The 19,250-nt window shown below is 36.7% G+C and overlaps 1 protein-coding gene across 1 annotated transcript; it reads right to left on the minus strand.

Annotated features, from left to right (window-relative positions):
* Positions 1 to 826: 826 nt before the first annotated feature.
* itpka (inositol-trisphosphate 3-kinase A) lies at positions 827 to 18,949 on the minus strand. Its single transcript, XM_028437924.1, is given in 8 exon segments — positions 827 to 1,787; positions 4,140 to 4,211; positions 4,600 to 4,701; positions 5,854 to 6,058; positions 7,147 to 7,360; positions 8,722 to 8,818; positions 18,359 to 18,468; positions 18,471 to 18,949. Coding segments are annotated over 8 exon segments (1,149 nt in total). The 5' UTR covers positions 18,598 to 18,949; the 3' UTR covers positions 827 to 1,565.
* Positions 18,950 to 19,250: the final 301 nt, after the last annotated feature.

Here is a 19,250-nt window from a genome sequence, read left to right on the forward strand (position 1 = left end):
GCAGGTTCAAGTGGTAAAAGTCAGAGAAACAATCACATGTGGAAGGTTGGAGTGGCCCAAAGCTTCATATTCCCCTCTGTGGTCTCGCCCCTTTTCCCACAGTGCTTTTTAGCCTGATGTCTTTTGTTCTTTTTTGGCAAAAAAACACCTTTTAATAATTCCTGCAAGTTCATTTTGTCGTCTTTTATGAAATATGTTAAGGTTTCATTTATTCAGAACTCACAAGGACACATGAAGGCGATCAGCAGATGCTTTGACGCTTTTCCTTATGAAGCTCGTAGAGATAGATCAAAGCAATCAGTAGATGGAACAGTCGAAACATGTCAGGAGATCATATTTCCTGAAAAAAAGTTGTCTGAATAAATGAAACCTTAAGAAATGCATTTCATTTATTGCATGGTGTATACAAAAACATGATTTACAAACACCTTCCATTATCTGATCTAATTCTGATTCTCACAGTCTCATAGTGGCATTTTATTGATGAATGTTATTGGCATAAACTGCCAAAAACAGTAAACCACTGTGCATTTGGAAGGTACTCTCTTATATGAGCTAAAGCAGGGGTGTCAAACTCATTTTAATTCAGGGGCCAAATACAGAGCAGTTGGATATCAAGTGGGCCACAAAATTTATGCAGGAGAACAAGTAATTTCAACATTATTGTGCCCTAGTTTGCACTTCTACGTATACATAAAACACAAAACATGTAAGAAACTGACAATATTCAACAAATAGGTGACACATCAGTCCCAACAGGATCTTCACTTTAAATTTTCTGACCAATTTCTATTTAATATCAAGTAATAATTGAAGGAAAATTGAAGGATTTTGTAAGACTTTAACAGTTTAACATTAAAAATGACTGAAATCATGTGATATAATCACCAGGAGAGTTGAGTTTCATTTACACAATGATTTATGATTTTTCTGTAATTTTTATTTTCTGCTGCGGGCCAAATTAGAGACTCCAAAGGGACGGATTTTGCCCCCGGGCTATGAGTTTGACACACATGAGCCAGAGGGACTCATCTGACTGACTGAACAACAGGGAACTGCAGTTTTGGCTCTTCCCAAGCTTCAGTAACTATTGGCTTTTAGTTTTTTTGTCTTTCTTGGAACACTTTTGATTTAAAGTGGCCGCTGTAGGTAACTCTGAATTAAGGAAAGTGTTTTGGATGTTTTTCTGATTCTGAAAAACATGAATATTATGAATTCAATCTTTGAGGGACCTACTTAGATTTTAGCAATGAAGAAAAACTACAAGTATTGCTTCTGTTATGATTGTGAGGAACGTGAATGACGGTCAGGGCTTTCGCTCTGTTGTTCGGGCACTTGTGTCTCGGCTGTTTGCCCTTTTCCATTGTGTGTTTGCTTGAAATGTTTGCACAAAAACTGTACGAGGGTTCAGCCCTGCAGGGCCTGAGGGACACCGTGGGAGATTCTACTCTCTGGTGTTTAAATGTGAAGTGTCCAGTGATCCTTGTTGTGTAGCTACAAACAGCAGCTAAAGCAGTTCCATGTCTGTTTGAACCCATAATAACAGTCTGTGTCTGTGCTGCTTATTACTGCTCTAGTTTCTCTACTTCACCGCTCACAGACTCTAGTGTGTGGATGAGGTTTTGCAGCCCCCAGAGGTAACCATCCTCCCGATTCCCTTCCTGCCAGAGGACGTCGTGTTTTAGCGTCTGGCCTTCAGGTAGTGGGGTGGTCTTACCAAAGTCAATCAGCCACACTTGTGCCATGTCTGTGTGGTCATGGATAAAAAGGAGGGAGCTGCCAATCACCTAAAAGGGGAAGAAAGCGTCACATGTCAGTTATTATAATTTATCAACCCTTTATTGACCAATCATTGAGATACTTCATGTTGTTTTGTGTTATTTAAACGAATAAGTGATTCTCAACTGGTAGGTCGGGACCCAAAAGTGGGTCGCGGACCTGTACTAGGTGGGTTGCAGACAGCTGGTCAAATATAAATTAATAAGGGTGTCCCCATCCGATATTGATATCAGATATCAGCCAGAAAACTAAAATTGAATTTTATCAAACTGCATCTGAAATCTTTGATATAAGCGCTCCGATACGTTTTTGTTTTTGTCCCCGCCCTCAGTTGTTCCCACCGTGTACTGACAGAAGAAAAAACTGAAGTGAACTTTAATTGTTGACTATTGTTCTCTGTTTGAGTCAAAACTTTTCTAACATTCCACACTACAAAATAAGTCATAAAAGTATGTATGATTCGTGCTGATATCGTATCGATATTGGCCAATATCAAAGGCTGCAATATTGGTATCGTACCGAAAGTGAAAAAGTTGTATCGGGACATTCCTATAAATTAATACTTAATGTCTCTGATTTTGAAATAAACTTTTTTTTTTTTTTTTTATACGGATGCTGTGAAATGCTTGTTACGCAGGAAAATATATAGATCAGAAAAAAAGATTATATATGTGTTTTCAACAGCTATTTTTGAAAAACTACCGGTAAATTTGGTTGGCTGAATTCTTAAAAAAAAAAAAAGAAAAAAAAAAGCGATTTAATGACCGAGGGTCCCAGGGTGAAACCCCTGATTTAAACAAAATAAGTATAAACACATTGTATTCTGCCAAACTTTGTAGAAATAAGACAATATTAATAATAAAAATACTTTTAACTTGAATCTAATCAGTATTTGAAACAATTATTCTGGCAAAAACTGCTTTCAAAGCTCCAAAATATTGGAATTAATGATTATTAGAAATTTGATTATGGAACATTGAGTCATAAAATCACGTGACAAAGACTAGTATTTTATACTCCAGTAAACCAACCCAAAACAATGACCCGCTTGATTCATCAATATTAACCACAAGGTTACATGTTATTCCCATTATGGCACAGGAACACAAAAGGGTGTAAATGCAGTGTGTTTTTATAGTTAAACAATGGACGCGCAAAATTCATTCATAGACTCTAAGAATTGTATTTGAGCAGTTGTTGAAGCAACTCAGAGTTGTGAGTGATTTTTCTTCAGATTTCTGCTTTAGTGAGGTGTCTATATGACCTACTATTCTCATTTAAGTGAAACCTACATCAATTCACTTTCTTGTGACGCTGTGTGTCTAAGAAAATGTCCAAAAATAAATAAATAAATCTGATTTTATCTTTAGTTTTATATTTTTGGACAACTTTTAATTGTAATTTTAGCTATTAAGCAAACTACAATTTCATTTTATTTCAGGCCTAATGGTTATGGAAGCAAAGGGGGAAAAAAAGGTTTATTTTCTTTTGAGTTATGAGTGGAAAAGTTTACGGTAACTTGCCTTCATTTTAAGTTATGATAATGCAAAACACATTGATTTGAGAACAAAAAAATATTAAGTCCGTGTCAATTAAATTAGTTGTTAATCTAACTTATTGACTTCATTTTAAAGAACTTAACTCTTTAAGGTGTTACCAAATGAAACTAAATTATGTAAATTTTTATGTAGATCTTCTGTAGATCATGTAAAATGCTATAATATACAGTATTTTAGTGTAGAAAATATTGTAAAAACACTTGTAAGATAAAATACTGTAGTAACATGGCTACAGGCAAACAATATCACTTCATTCACATTCAATATAAATAAACTGTGCACAAAAAATGTTCTTTCAATAAATCACACAAACCTGTCAAAATCTGTAACGTGTAACAAACCTTTATCTAAAAGGGGAATTTCTGATATCGTTCTTGACAGATTAAAGAACGATTAATAAGTTGGAGGGTTGGCACCTTTTTCTGCAGTAAAGCTAAGAAAATGTGAGGGAGGGTTTCCCCGATTCGAGAACTGCTGGTTTAGATTAATATTTCAGCTTTTCAGGCAAAACGAGGTAGATTAATGAAAGCTGCAGTATTTAAAAACAGGTTTGGGGTTAGATTACATTTTTTTTATGCTCATGCATGAGTAAAATAACTACTGAGTGCCGTAATAAACAAAATACATTGTATCACTTCTTCAAATGTGTTATTTCAACAGATTTTTGGACACCATCACCTGCACAAAAATGTGCTAAAGTACACACACTGACATTTCCCGCAGGTGATTCCCAGCTTAATCCGTTCCCATGTAAACCGTTTTCGAAAGTGCTGCTAATGTTAGCGCTACAGGCTACATCACCTCGTGTCTTTTGAAGAACTCAGACAAGCTCAGGGCCTCCCGGATCTCCTTCAGTCTGCTCACATAGGATTTCTGCGTCACAAAGAATAACAAAACCATAAAGGTTTTTGTTGCATTTTGTTACATAATATAAGTTGAAACACAACATTGTGTAGATAGTGTTTATTTGCCATCCCGCTTCAGAGTTAGGAAACTCAAAACAGTGATAATCCACGAGTGTTTACTTTCGTAGTGCAGTTCAAACACGACGAGACTGTTTTCCTTTGTCTTTAGGTTCCCTTAACCTTTCGTCAGTGCCAGAACTCAGTCTACACTTAATCTCATTATTCTACAAACAGTGAACGTGGATGTGAGAGTCGACTTTGCTGTTTGTACGTGAGCAGTTAATTACGTACTATTCAAACCTGACTCTACATAAATAGAAAAATGCTGCGCATGCAGACCAGCGACAGCCACCTACTATAATGCTGCGGTTTTCTCCGACAAAGTCCGAGAACACCTGAATCACATCCTGCTTGGATCTTGTTTTCTTGAAGTCGGTTCGACAAGTACCGTCAAATTTCTGAAAAGAGGAAGAAAAAAAATGCTTGAGGTCATTTTTTTAGTTGCGATTTTGTAAAAAGTGTTTAAATGTTCATTAGGGGCACTTTGGGATGTTGAAAATCATGGAACTTAAAGGTTGCAGGAGCTCACTTAGTTTTCCACATTAGCTTGTGCTGTATGACTAGCATAGCAGCAGTGCTGAATCATTCCTAATTTTGTTTAACATGGGGTTGAATGATGAAGGTCTTTCCATTCCGTTACCTATTTTGTGGTAACGGAGTGGAATGGAAAACATGAAAGTCACAGACTGTAGTACAACTCAGCTGTTCCTGTTGTAATACCTAATGTCCCTCGTTGCCTTTTTAAAAATAGACATAACAAAAGTTGTTCTTAGGTTTCCATGGATACGTTTGATGACAAAAAGAAAAGGAGAAGTGCTGAAACGTGTCAATCAAACCTGCATTCCAAAAAAACTAGTGGAACTAAAAAGCGAGGCGTTGTCTGCTTTATTAAGCAACACACACTTGATATTTCGGTGGATAAAAAAGTATCGGGTCAGGACATTTTTTTTCCCAAATGTGCCCCAGATGAAAATTTATATATAATCATAATTAGGGCTGGGCGATATGAACCAAAACTCATATCTTGATATTTTCTCTAAAAGTGGCGATAATCAATATGAATCTTGATATTTCTGACTCAATAAAGTCTTACCAGAAAAACAATTCTAGGTTAAATTTGCAAAATGCCAAACTGGCACGTTTATTAACAAACAGCTGCACAATATGTTCCACTTTGGGCTTTTTCTCCTGTAAAGGACAGCATGTGTGAGTGAGTTCTGCGACTCCTAAAACGAGTATTTTGATAGAAAATAACCTATAAAACAACAATATATCATTATAGGCAATATTGTCATTTTCAATATCGCCAAAACAGAAATCTCGATATATCTTTAATCTCGATACATTTTTTTTTTAATTCAATGAAAGTTTGATACGATGAAAAATAATAATTATTCTTAAATCAAATGTCTTGTCTATTAAAGACAATCTAAATATATATATATATATACAAACAAGCCCTTAACCTTTTCTGCTTGATTCTATGTTTATCCTATTAATACCATGTTGGCATATGAATAACACAGTGACAAAGCCCTACATCCTCCTACCTTAATCCCCTCTATCCTAAAGCCCAGGGTGTGGGTTGAGCTCATGGTTTCCCTCCACTGCATGTAGCGAGGTTTGGTGACGCCCTGCAGTGAATGCTCCTGGGGGGTCGGCCCTTCACTGTCCACCTCCATCATTTTTTTGTACAAGTCCTCCCTCGGCTTTGGCCGTTCCCTCGCTCGTACGAGCTCCTCCTCCAAGTAAGTCCTTCAACAGCAGGACAAAAAACAACAGCGAAAACATGATCCTTCATTTTTTTTTTTTTTTTTATCAGGTTTGGTACATGATACAGTGCGTAAACAGGGCTAGACTGGGACAAAATCCAGCCCTGGCATTTTCTGTGCAGACCAGACCCACTACATTATCAGCTGACACCATGTAGAAGCTGTTAAATCAGTGATGCTGAAATGTGGCTCTTTATGTCTTAATTTTAATTATTATTTCCCCAGAAAACCTTAAAGAGGACCCCTTTCAACCCCTTTTTACCTATTTCCTTTGGCCATTTTGGAACTTCCTTTCCTTTCCAAGTTCTTTTCAGATTTTAACTTCCTTTTAGCAAACAATACCCCTTTTTATCCCTATTTTTTTTGTCCATTTTTGCAAGTTAATTTGGACAATTATCCCATTTTGGTCCTTTCTTAATTTTTTTTTGGTGCCCTTTTCATCCAAATAAGCTAACTTTTGCCCAATCAATACCACTTTTTGCCTTTTTCTCTACATTGAGCCTCTTTTTTCCCCACATATTTGCCCTTTTACAGTATTGTTTGCCACATTTTGGTCATTAAAGATGCCATTTTTCCATTATATGTCACCTGTTTCCTCTTTATATGCCCTTTTTTGGCCACTCTTGGCTGCTTTTGGCCCATTTTAGTCACCCTAAACTCTCTGTTTGGACCATTTTTGGCCACCTATTAATGTCTGTTAATTAATGTCCCTGTAGGCCAAATGGCCAGTCCACCCCTGTGCATAAGCGACAGGTTCTGATTTATACAAAATAAATTGACGTTAATTTCACTTTCATTCTGTGCTTTTCACTTCCTCTCTGATAGAGGAAAGACTGTGAGCTTTAACTTCAGCAGTTGTGCAACTTTCTGACTGAGGTTGTTTTTTGACAGAAGGGGACTCCAGGGATATCCTGTGTTTTCACGTGCATGCATGCATGCGTGTTGCCTGGCAGGAAGTCAGCTGCTGATGCAGCAGTTACAACAAGTGTTGCTTTGTACAAAGGGCAAATAAATGGAGACAATCAAACAGATTTCAGTCCACTCATTCATAAATGTACACAACTTGTATACCTCACTCCCATTTTGCAGTCCATGACATTTGGAAGGTCAAAGTTTGCCAGCAGGTCAGTCATGTGGAGGAAAGACTCTCCGTCCTTTTCCACCACACCGTGGTACGCAGGCACAAACGGAAGCAGCGCATCACCTGCCAGCTTCTCAAAGCACCTCACCTCATTCTCTGAGAACTTTTTCAGAATGCTGCCTTCATCTGCTGCTTTGAAGTTACCTGAGATGAGATAAAAATCCAAACTGTGAAGCTAGAAACTTTACTTGAAGTTTTATACATGAAGGCTGACATTAAGCTGTAATTATTATGATGACATGACACCCGTTATTAGCATGATAAGGTCTCATTAAAAGCTGCCATTAGGTGTTGTTTGTTACTCTAACCTGAACCCTTAAGGTTGGGGTCAGTTATAATTGTAATTGCAAAATTGAGTTCATATAATTGACTTTGTAATTGTAATTTCCATGAAAATGCCATAAGAAATTTTCATTTACAATTTAGTTAAACGTAAAACCAGGTTACAGTTCTATGGCTCACACACGCGTAGTTAGAAAATATTAAAAATATGTAAGGGTTAGTGAGTTAGAGTTTGAATGTAATTGTATTTCAATTGGGACAATTTCACATAGTAACAATAGTGTGAATATAACTGATGTTTTGTACAAAGAGTTTATAGTTATTGGTAAATTCCAACTCTTAAGTTAGTCCCTAGTTGGGCTTTTACATAAGATATTATAATCAATGCAGTAAAATGTACACGTTAAGACGCAAAATAAAAGACAGCCTTCAAATGTAAAGTCTAAAGTGTTAATTTCTCCTTTAAATACATGTTATGTATTGTACATAAAATGTGTGTTTTTTTCATGTTGCTCAAATAAATAAATAAAACAAACAATCATCACAACAGACATAAATGACAAGTATACATGTATACATCAAACTCGATGAGATCATTAGTAAAGCACTTTGGTGCCATGTGGGCTGTTATTAAGCTATATAAATACAAATATGTAAAATTGTAATTTAACTTTTGTTATTGAGAACTTAATTGTTATTGACTTTCCGAAGGAAAAAAATAATTAGAATTGAATTGGAATTCGAAAAAATGCCAGTTACTGTTAACATAGTTATATTATAAATGAACATGAATAATTAGAAATGTAATCATAATTGAAAAATGTAATTGACCCCAACCCTGACACTACCTAACCTCACTAAATCACTCCAATCAACCCAAAAAATGCCAACATAGCTCCAAAGGTGTCATATTTTAGCGAACGACACTTAATGTCATGAGACTTTATTAATTCTAATGACAGATAACATCAGTGTAATGGCAGCATTATGTATAAAATTTCAATTAAAGTGTTCCCAAAACTTCTGAGCAATTATTTGACGGAATTAAAAAATAAAAATAAAAGAGGAACAGGTGATAATTGTTTATTCAGCTGCATTGCAATGAAATTTTCAAAAATCAGAATTCGAACGCTGGTATTTTATTGTGTCAGAGTTGAGTTTGAGTTTCCCATTATGCAGCTTGGGATTGGTTTTGATTACATTTGAGTCGTTGTCAGCAGCACCTTTATGTCCGGCCAGCTGAACCCAGCTCAGCCTCCTCCTCTGAGTAGCGCTGAAGGGCCATTGGACGATTGTCTTCAGCTTCCACCACGGCTTGTTCTGTTTCAGGAAATACAAGAAGACATGATAACAATTCCATGAGTTCCATATCAAAATGGAGGGAAAACTAACTAAAGGATTTTTATTTTTCGCAAACCAAATTTGGTCAAACATTATATAAAATAATGATGAGCAGGGAACTGGCCTATATTCTGATTACATAAAATTCCCAAATCTTTTTTATGACTGTAAGAAGGCCAGTGAATGCTGTTTTTCAATGGAAAATCTTACACCCTTTGATTTTTTGTAGCTTCTTCTTTTTTTTTTTTTAGAATTCAACCAGCCAAATTTAGTTTTTTCAAAAATAGCTGCTGAAAACACACATGTATAATCGTCAGGGTTCCCGCAGATCCTTAAAAAGTATTAAAAATTAAATTAATTAATCTATAAATAAGGCCTTATTGTCAAAACAAAAACGTCTTAAATCAATGTTTCAAAAATGTTAAATTTAACACAAATATGAATTTATGATTATAATTAGTCTCACATTTCAAAATAAATGGTAATATTTGTGAGTTTGTTTTTTTAAATAAGATTTTTCTTAATTGTTTTTATTTTTTGTTCTTTTTTGCTGTTTTATTGATTTCTGGCTATTTTTTTGGTGTCATCTTGTGAGTTTTTGGAGTGATTTTGATTATTTTAGTCTGTTTTTTTTGTGTGTGTGTGTGTGTGTGTGTGTGTGTATTTTACGGTCATTTTGTGTATTTTTGTGCGTTTACTTTGGGGGCCGCCAGTTACACGTCTGGACAAGACACTGGAAAAAAAGTGACCCTAACCCTATAATTGATGTGGTGCTTTTTCCCCCTAATTGTGTTTACTGTGAAGATGGTCTTAGATTTAAATTCAAATGGCAATAAAAAAGTCTTAAAACGTCTTGAATTTGATTTGACTGAAGCTGTAGGAACCCTGATCTTTTTAAAAACATAAATCTCTATATTTTCCTGTGCAACATGCATGTCACAGCATGCCTGTCAATAGAAAAGTTTCTTTCAAATAAAAGACAAGTCCAACATGAGAAACAATAAGTATTTATTTACTTTTGACCAGCTGTCCGCGACCCACCCAGTACAAGTCCGCCACTCACTTTTGGGTCCCGACCCACCAGTTGAGAATCGCTGCTTTAAACAATATTTCTAAAATCACTTTTCTAAACAGATTAAAAACAAACACAAAATATTTTAATGGCTCAAAAATATAAATGAGTTCATGTGATAAAAAGGTTCACACTGAGCACCTACACCGTACAGGTGTTAGGGATCAAAACGTGTAAAATGTTGCTTTTTTTTTTTTTGCTCATACATCAAATATTTAATATTCAGAATAATGTTTGAGAATAGTAACCTATTTGTTTCTAAATGAGATCAGGTCATCAAAACGTGGCTTCTGACAGAAACAGGAAGTGAAACACAGTTTTATGGTGAGGTTAAAAAACGTGATAAAATACAAGATTCCATTGAAACGAGGTCAATTTTTTTCATGTAAAAAAAGGTCATTTTTTATTTGTGAAATGGGTCCAAGTGGAGCAGATTGTGACACTTTGTGGGCGAAGTGACTCATTATAGGAGAGTGACTAAAAGGAGATATTTTGGGCAAAATGAGCTGTAATGTAAAAAGTCAATAAATCTCATTTTCCACTGAGCAGAGGGACTGGAAACTTGAACCTGAACTCTGAGTTCCGCTGCAAACATGCTGATAGTGCTGTTCTCAGAGAAGTCTTGATATCATAGACAAAATGTGACCTTAAGTATTGACAATACAGCAGCCGATGATGGCATCACAAGTGCTGCTGACGGCAGTGGAAATACAGCAGCTCAGAGACTCTCGTTATCATGTTAAAACTCCAAATAGAAACTCTGTTTACTGTAAATGTGTGCACAAATAACATAAATACAAAGCACACATTACTCACAGTCTGACAGACACTCTAAGACAGACTAGCTGTTGGCCCGGGGGCAACATGAGGCTCTTAGCTTACTTTTGCTCGGCCCCCAAAGTAAAGGCAAGGCAAGGCAAATGTATTTGTATAGCGCATTTCATACACAAGGCAACTCAATGTGCTTTACATGATAAAACATGCAACAGCTTAAAATCAATAAGAACATTTAAAATCATCAGTAAAATCAATTAAAATCAGCAACAAACACAGGACGTCAACAACAGGACCAAAAATCTCCCTCTCAGTCATACGCAGTAGAGAAAAAACTTGCCTTACTTTGATTTAAAAATGTTCACATTGGATGCTGACTTCAGCTCTGCACACATAAATTACAGACAAATAACAGAAGAAATACATGTTTACTCCAAAAACACAGAAAACAACCGGTACAAATGTACAGAGAGAAAAAAACTGAAAAATATCTTAAAAGTCCCATATCATGCTATTTTTCACCCATCTCCATTTGTTCTAAGAACCCAAAAAAACATAGTATATGAGGTTTATTTCCCAAACTCGCCTGTTTTCCCAGAGTTTTAGCCTCTGAAAAGTAACTTCCTGAGCAACTCTACACAAACAGGCTGATTGTGGCCTACTTATGCATATTCATGAGTGGGCCGTTGTCTATAGACAGGACACTGACTTCCCCATCCCGGCCAGAGGACGGCCCGCCCTCCTCCCAACCACTCCGTAGCCGAGCTCATGCTGCTTTTATAAACAAGACAGAGCGTGGGGGCGGGGCGTTCGCCGGGTACATTACATAGCACTGCGCTAAAGACGCTGAAATGCTCACCTTCGTGGGCGTGTCTGTTTACATGTCAATCACGGGCAGAGAGCTTCCTGGAGGCGCGGCTTCTCCAGCTCAAGTGCCGCGTCAAATTCGTCATCAAAGTGGGAACGCGTCATCAATTTGGAGCGAGGTGTTTGGGTTCACCCTTGCAGTAAGAAAGGAGCAAATCACCTAAAACTAACGATTAGGAGGAGTCAATGAAAAATCACTTTAGGCATGTTTATGAAGCCCAGAATAACACTTTTATCATTTTTAAAGCACAGAAAAGTTGATTTAGCGTAACATGGGCCCTTTAAACAACACCAAAAATATACCTAAATGACTCCAAAAACACAAATTGACAACAAAAATACAAAGAATGACAACAAAATCACACAACACAACAACAGAAATGCTACAAAATTACTCCAAAACGTCAACAAAATACATTAATTTACTCCAAAAGTACAGATGACGACTACAAACGCGCAAAAATCACTACTAAAAAAATACAAAATGACAACAAAAGCACACAATTATTCACACGCAATTGAGAAAAGTGTACATAACGACAACATAAACCATTAGTTCTTTCCTTTTGCACACACGCTGTTTTACACAGTGATTTACTTTAATATAAAGTCATGTATCCTTATTATGTTCATTGACTTTATTTTATAGCACTAAATACAACAACAGTCATCTCAAAGTGCTCTCATTATCATATTTTATTATTGGTCAGCTGGAGCTCCTCATATTGTTTTAGTGCCCTGTTAAATAACAAGTTGTTCAAAAATATATATTTTTAAAATATATTAAAATACTTTTTGTCAGTAACTGTTGAAATAAGTTTGAAAAACACTAGTCGAACCATTTGATTGTGCTTTTTTTTATTATTGGTTGCTTTTGTGTAGATGAATTAGTATCATTAAAACATTAAAATCAGATAACCACACCCATTTGCCACTGGTATATCTAAATATATGTTGTTGGTTTTTACTACGAGTGGAGGGCTGGTTTAGTCAGATAAAAAAAACCCATTTAGGTACAACACAGAAAACTCCACTAGCCCACAGTTCCAATGACGGAACTTCTTGCTGTGCAAACCACCCCCACAACGTCACATGATCATCCCACAAGGAATCATCATCAGTAGTCAGAGCCTGGTGGACAGTAAGTTACAAGTATGCATGTTATTGTAATTAAGTTGCTTTTATGGGTTGCTTGTACTTTTTTGAGTGTATTTCCAAATCACTTGTACTTTAGTACATTTTAAAGGAAGCAAGTAATTTGGTATATTTCTTACACTCAACCATTACTGAGTAAATTACTGTTTTTTGTGATTATTTTTTTACATTTTCGTTTTGTTTCATTTCGCTTCATTACGTTCTAGTCGTGCCATTTCTGATCAGTTCTCAGCCACTTTCTTGGGTTCAGGTTGAGGGTTCTACGATTGTGTTGTTACTCACATTGCACAGTTTAGAGTTTATAAATGTAGCTGTAGCTATTACTCAGAGCCTGAAAATGTTTTATTTCTTTGGCGTTATTTTATTTCAAAAGAATTGTACATTTTGACAAACCTATTTATTTTTCTTCCTTTTCAGTTTATTCATGAGATGTTTACTGTATGCGAGGGAACCGTGCAAGATTTATTACCAAAATAACATGGGGGGCGAAAGTAACTAGTAACTTTTACTTTGAGTTCTATTTAAAGGCGCAGTCCGCAACTCTTATAAAAGTGACTTTTTGTCATATTTGCTAAAGCTGTCATTATGTAAGGGCAGATTTACATGAAACTAGTAGTTTGTGTGAAAAAAAACAGACTCATTGAGCCCGCCCCCTGCTGCTCCTGCTGACTTTGGCAGATTGCCAGAATGCACCGCGACCGTGCAAAAAGAACCAATCAGAGCCAGGATTGTGTTTGATGGGCTGTTTGACAGCTGTTGCTCACAGGCCCCACCCCTTTTCCGGTGCTGTAGCGCCGTCTTTTTACAGTGTATGGTCTGGAGGAGTAGAACATGGAATTGCTGACTTTTCTGCTTGAAAGGTAATTACTGCTGCTTGATTTACATTATGTTTGATTTGTAATTGTTACACTAGAACTCTGTGGTGCATGTGTTGTTCATGTGTGTGCTGCAACCTTCGTGTGGGCTTGCTGACACGTGTTGTTGCTGGGTGTGTGCACATAGAGAGAGAGAAGTGCTTCAGTAATACGGTAATATGCTTTTAACAGAACACGTTATATTACTGTGATGTTGCTGTCTATCTAACGTTAGCTTGTTAGCTCCTCTGAGGGAGGGACTTTGGAAGTTTGGAGGCAGGCAAGAGAGCAGCGGGGAGGGAGGGGAGAGAGGGATCTGAAAGTTGCGGACTGCACCTTTAATTTAGATACTTTTTTACTACTATTTCAATATTTTTTGTAAGACCTACTTGTACTTGTTCTTCTGTACAATTTTAATTTTCAAATCAAGTTTACGTACTACTACTTGAGAAGGATTATCAGTATTCTTTACATCTCTGTCAGCAATATGAAGCAAAGTCCTCAGGAAACTGTTATTGACGTTCTAAAGAGGTTATGATTTAAAGGTCAAAGGCTAAGACTGGAAAGTGACCACAGAAAACCAATATTACACAACACCATGTGTGTCACTGGGTGTGTGGTGTGGGTGTGTACGTGTGTGTGTGTGTGTGTGTGGGCTGATGCAGCAACAGCAACAACAGTGGCCACTGTCAGAGGGAAACATGCAACATATTTCCATTTAAAGCTCCATTTAAAGCTTAAAGGCACTAATTAAACCTGGGTGAATGGATTTGACAATGTGACACTGAACAACCCTCTGTTCCTCACACACATTATACACAGCAGCTTAACAGGCCATGTGTTTCCACGCTGTTTAAATAAAAATGACAGCTTCAGGCCTTGTATGGAGGAGGCAGTGAGAAGTGGTAGAAACATAAATTTACACTCACGCACCATCGGTGACAGTTTAAGCCTAATGTACCCGACCACAGACAAAAAGCAGATTATGTTCTTAAACAAACGGGACTCGGTGTGACGACGACTCTTAACTTCCCTATTGTAAAAAAAAAAAAAAAAAAAAAAAAAGGGCTAGGTTTGCTTTTTCAGGCTTCTGAAAATGCTGCTTCAGTGCACATGCATGGATCATCAATATAGGCCTCCAGATAGTGTATCAGCCAACAAAGTAACAATCAAACATGTTTCCACCCTCAGTGTGTGTTGAACTAACAGCCAATCCGTCAACACACGTGTATGCAAAAGGAGGGACGCGCAACTTTATCTTTGGACACAACATCACAGCATAGAACATGTCAACGACTAATAAATGAACAAAGAAGGGATATGATGCAATAAAACACTTATTATTACAAAGTCTTTGTTCTGGTGAGCTCGTCATGTGTTTATGTAACTCAAATGTCATTGGTTTATCAGTGGTTTGATATCAAGTAGTCCATATCTTTTCAGCTGGAAAACGAGTATTTTCAACCATATTGAGCCCTAGTTTGCACTTCCACATACAGCAGGGGTGTCAAACTCATTTTAGTTCCAATATAGTACATACTAAAGCATAGATTTGTACATGATGGGAAAGAACATGGAACCCTCTGTTGAACGGGGAAAAGAGTAAGGACTTTTTACGTCTCTTCTGTATGTACGTTAATATATAGCGTGAGCACCGCTCTCCTCTTGTATGTCAAAGAAAAATATCAAATATGACAAAAAACATACTTAATGATTCCATAAAATGCAGAAAACAACAGGTAACACACAAAATGAAAGAGAAAGATACAAAATGACAAGAAAAATACCCAAAATGACTCCAAAAGATCCCAAAAGTACAGAAAAATATGAAATACGAGAACCAAAACAAACACACAAACACAACAAAAACACACTCATTGACTCCAAAAAAACAGAAAACAACAACCCACAAAATAAAGGAGAAAAATGCAAAATTGCAACGAAATAAGAGAAAAATGCAAAATACGACAACAAAATACCCAATATGACTCCAAAAACACAGAAAACGACAACAACATACTTAATGACTCCATAAAATACAGAAAACAACAAGCAACACACAGTTTGTTGGCCTGAAGACAACAGAACAGGTACAAACATGTCCACTGAGACGCAGCTGAAGTGGGCCACAGAATTTTATCCAGGAAAACAAGTATGGTAACTTCAACAATGTTGTGCCATAGTTTGCACTTCTACATACTGTATACATGAAATACAAAATATGTAGGAAACCAACAAATCCACACAAGTGACAGATATTGATTTTGTGATCAATTTCTATTTAATTAAGATACATATTATGTCATAATTTGAGGAAAATTGAAGGATTTTGTAATAATTTTTTAAATATTTTTTTCAACTGTTTATCATTAAAAATGACTGCAATTGTGCAATAAAAGCACTGGGAAAACTGTGAGCCTCTGCAAATACTGCTGAGTTTCATTTACACAATGATTCGTGATTTCTCTATCATTTTTACTTTCTCCTCTGGACCAAGTGGATGCTCCAAAAGGGCCAAATTTGGCCCCCGGGCCTTGAGTTTGACACATGATATACAGCATTAATGATACGTAATATATGTAAGGCACTGACAATATCCAACAAATAAGTGACAGATATCGGTCAGGATGTCCCGATACAACTTGTTCACTTCTGATACGATACCGACATTGCAGCCTTAAGTATTGGCCGATACCGATATCGATCCGATACGATATCAGCATGAATCATACATACTTTTATTACTTATTTTGTAGTGTGGATTGTTAGAAAAGTCTTGATCAAGTGATGTCACTCAAACAGAGAACAATAGTCAGCAACAGTAGGGATGAGAAAAACTGACCCATTTATTATTAACCAATTGATTACATACATTTTAACCTTCAACATAATATCTACAGTATTCTACAATTGAATAAATATAATATAATATATATCAAAGATTTTAGATGCAGTCCGATAAAATCCGATATTTGTTTTCCAGCTGAAATTGGACCATATCCAATATCAATATCGGATCGGGACACCCCTAGATACTGGTCCCCTTTTCAATTTTTTGGATTTCGTGACCAATTTTTATTGAATTTGGGAAAATGTTGTGGAATAATTTGAGGAAAATTGCAAGATTTGGGGGAAAATCTGGAGTTTTTAAAGCAATTTGCGATTAAAATGGCTGTGATCATTTAATATATGGGAAAACTGTGGAGTTTGTTTGAATGTGTATTTGGAGGGACTGAGATCCACACGTTTTCTCTGTCCTTCTCTAAATGCTCTAAAAGGGCCGGAATTGGTTCCATGGTTCCTGGAAACATTGCAGTAATGTGGAAATGTTTGACACCAATAAATAAGAAGATGGTGTCAGTCAGAACAGTGCACTCACTGTGTAGTCAGAGTTTCTCAAACCATGTGTTATTTCTGTAGTTTGTTCATTTTAAATCAACATCTGACTGCTGTAGAACAAATATATGCCATATAATCCATGTTTATCACATGAGTATAGCTCTATATTATATCTATTGAATGTTTATATCTCATTCAGCCTTTCAGTGTGTTTATAATTCAGCTTTACTGCTTATAATTTACGATGAGCACGATTTTGTCCTCACATCAGTAGAAAGTATTGCAGCATATTATTTTATGGTAATTATACTTTCTATATGTGTCACAGTTTCTGTCTCTTCAACAAACACCACAGGGGTTTAAATAGGAAGTAGTGAGCTGCCTGCTGTTTGCTGACTGATGCTGTTTATCACACGTTATTCCTTTACTTCAGCTTTGTGACTTTATGACAGAAAAAAAGGTGAATTTCCATTGTTTTTGTTCTTTATTGTGTTATCGTTTTTTCTTATGTAGTTCAAATGTTGCTGATAATTCATACAGTGAAGAAAAAAGTTGTATCATGTACTATAAATGTCAAACTCACGGTTCGGGGGCCAAATTCGGCCGTTTGGAGCATCCCAATCAGCCCGCCAGAGAAAGTAAAAATGACAGAAAACATGTGAATCATTGTGTAAATGAAAACTCAACAATATTTACAGGTGTCTCACAGTTTTCCCACTACTTGTATCACATGATTGCAGTCATTTTTAATGTTAAACTGTTGAAAGAACTCAAAAATGACAGAGAACAAATGTTAGACATAAATTCAATTAAACTCCACATTATTAGCAGGACTCACACTTTTCCCATATATCACATAATCACACCACTTTTAATGGCAAATTGCTTTAAGAACCTTAGATTTTTGCTAAAATCTTGCAGTTTTCCTCAAATTATTCCACAACATTTTCCCAAGTTAAATAAAAATTGGTCACAGGATCCATGAAATTGAAAAAAAAAAGCACTGATATCTGTCACTTATTTCTTGGATATTGTCAGTGCCCTACATACTTTACTTATCATTGATGCTGCACTTCACTTGTCAAACTCAAGGCCATGGGCCAAATTCGGCCGTTTGGAGCCCCCAATTTGGCCCATGAGAGAAAGTAAAAATGACAGGTGCTCACAGTTTTCCCCAGTGCTTATATCGCATGATTGCAGTCATTTTTAATGATAAACTGTTGAAAAAAAAAAAATTCAAAATTCTCAAAATCCTTCAATTTTTCGCAAATTATTCCATAATATTTCCCTTAATTAAATAGAAATTGGTCACAAAATCTAGGAAATTTAAAGTGAAGATCCTGTCGGGACTATCTATCACTCATTGCTTGGATATGGTCAGTTTCTTACATATTTAGTATTTTATGTATACATAGAAGTGCAAACTAGGGCACAATAATGTTGAAAGTATGCGCTCACCTCTCCAGCGTCTACCAGAGGCTCCAAAGTGATGATTCCTCTGCTTTTACTCTCGTTGTCACTCAGTAAATCATCCTCTGACTCCACCACAGAGGATCCAGTGGAGGACACGAGGAGGTGGAGAGCTTCCTGCGCACCGTGCCCTCCGCAGCGCCATCCCAGTCCTTCTGCTGCATCTCCCGGGAAGAGCCGCCTCCCTCCGGGGTGATGGTGACCTGCGGTACCAGAGGCGCGTCCATCACAGCTGGAGCTTTGAATACCACGAAGAGTTTAACGACTTTCTGAAGGGCTGCATGACAAAAAAAAAAAAAAAAAAAAAAAAGAAAGAAAATGTCTTCTGAGAGTCTCGTCTTTTCCAAACCTCCAAGAATGTGAAGGTCTTGGAGAGCGCGCAAAAGTGGACCAAATACAATCTATTTAATCTTGAAAGTTGAAGTCTTGAAAATTTCTTTTTATAAAGTTTTGCTTGGGTTTAGGTATCCAGTCAGTCCCGTGTAGCACTTTCTTTGAGTCAGTTGTGAGGGTTTAAAGGTTTATATGTCCCATTGAGAAGCTCAGTGCGCACTGGGTGTTGCTAAAGGGAAACCTCGAAACGCTCTGCCGTGGAAAGGAACGTATGTCTGGTTGTATTACGCAGACGCGCTGACGCACAGGCGCACGCCTCTGCTCTCTCTCTCTCTCTCTCTCTCTCTCTCTCTCTCTCTCTCTCTCCTCTCTCTCTCTCTCTCTCTCTCTCTCTCTCTCTCTCTCTCTCTCTCTCTCTCTGTGGTGTCTCATTCAAAACAGCTTCTTTGGAACAAGTTTGTGACATAGAACAATGTACACACAAACAGAATAAATATCCCTCGGACTAATTTTGTACAAAACCAACTGATTCCAAAAAAAAAAAAAA

Source organism: Gouania willdenowi, chromosome 22 (assembly GCF_900634775.1).
Source record: "Gouania willdenowi chromosome 22, fGouWil2.1, whole genome shotgun sequence".
Lineage (NCBI taxonomy): Eukaryota > Metazoa > Chordata > Actinopteri > Blenniiformes > Gobiesocidae > Gouania > Gouania willdenowi.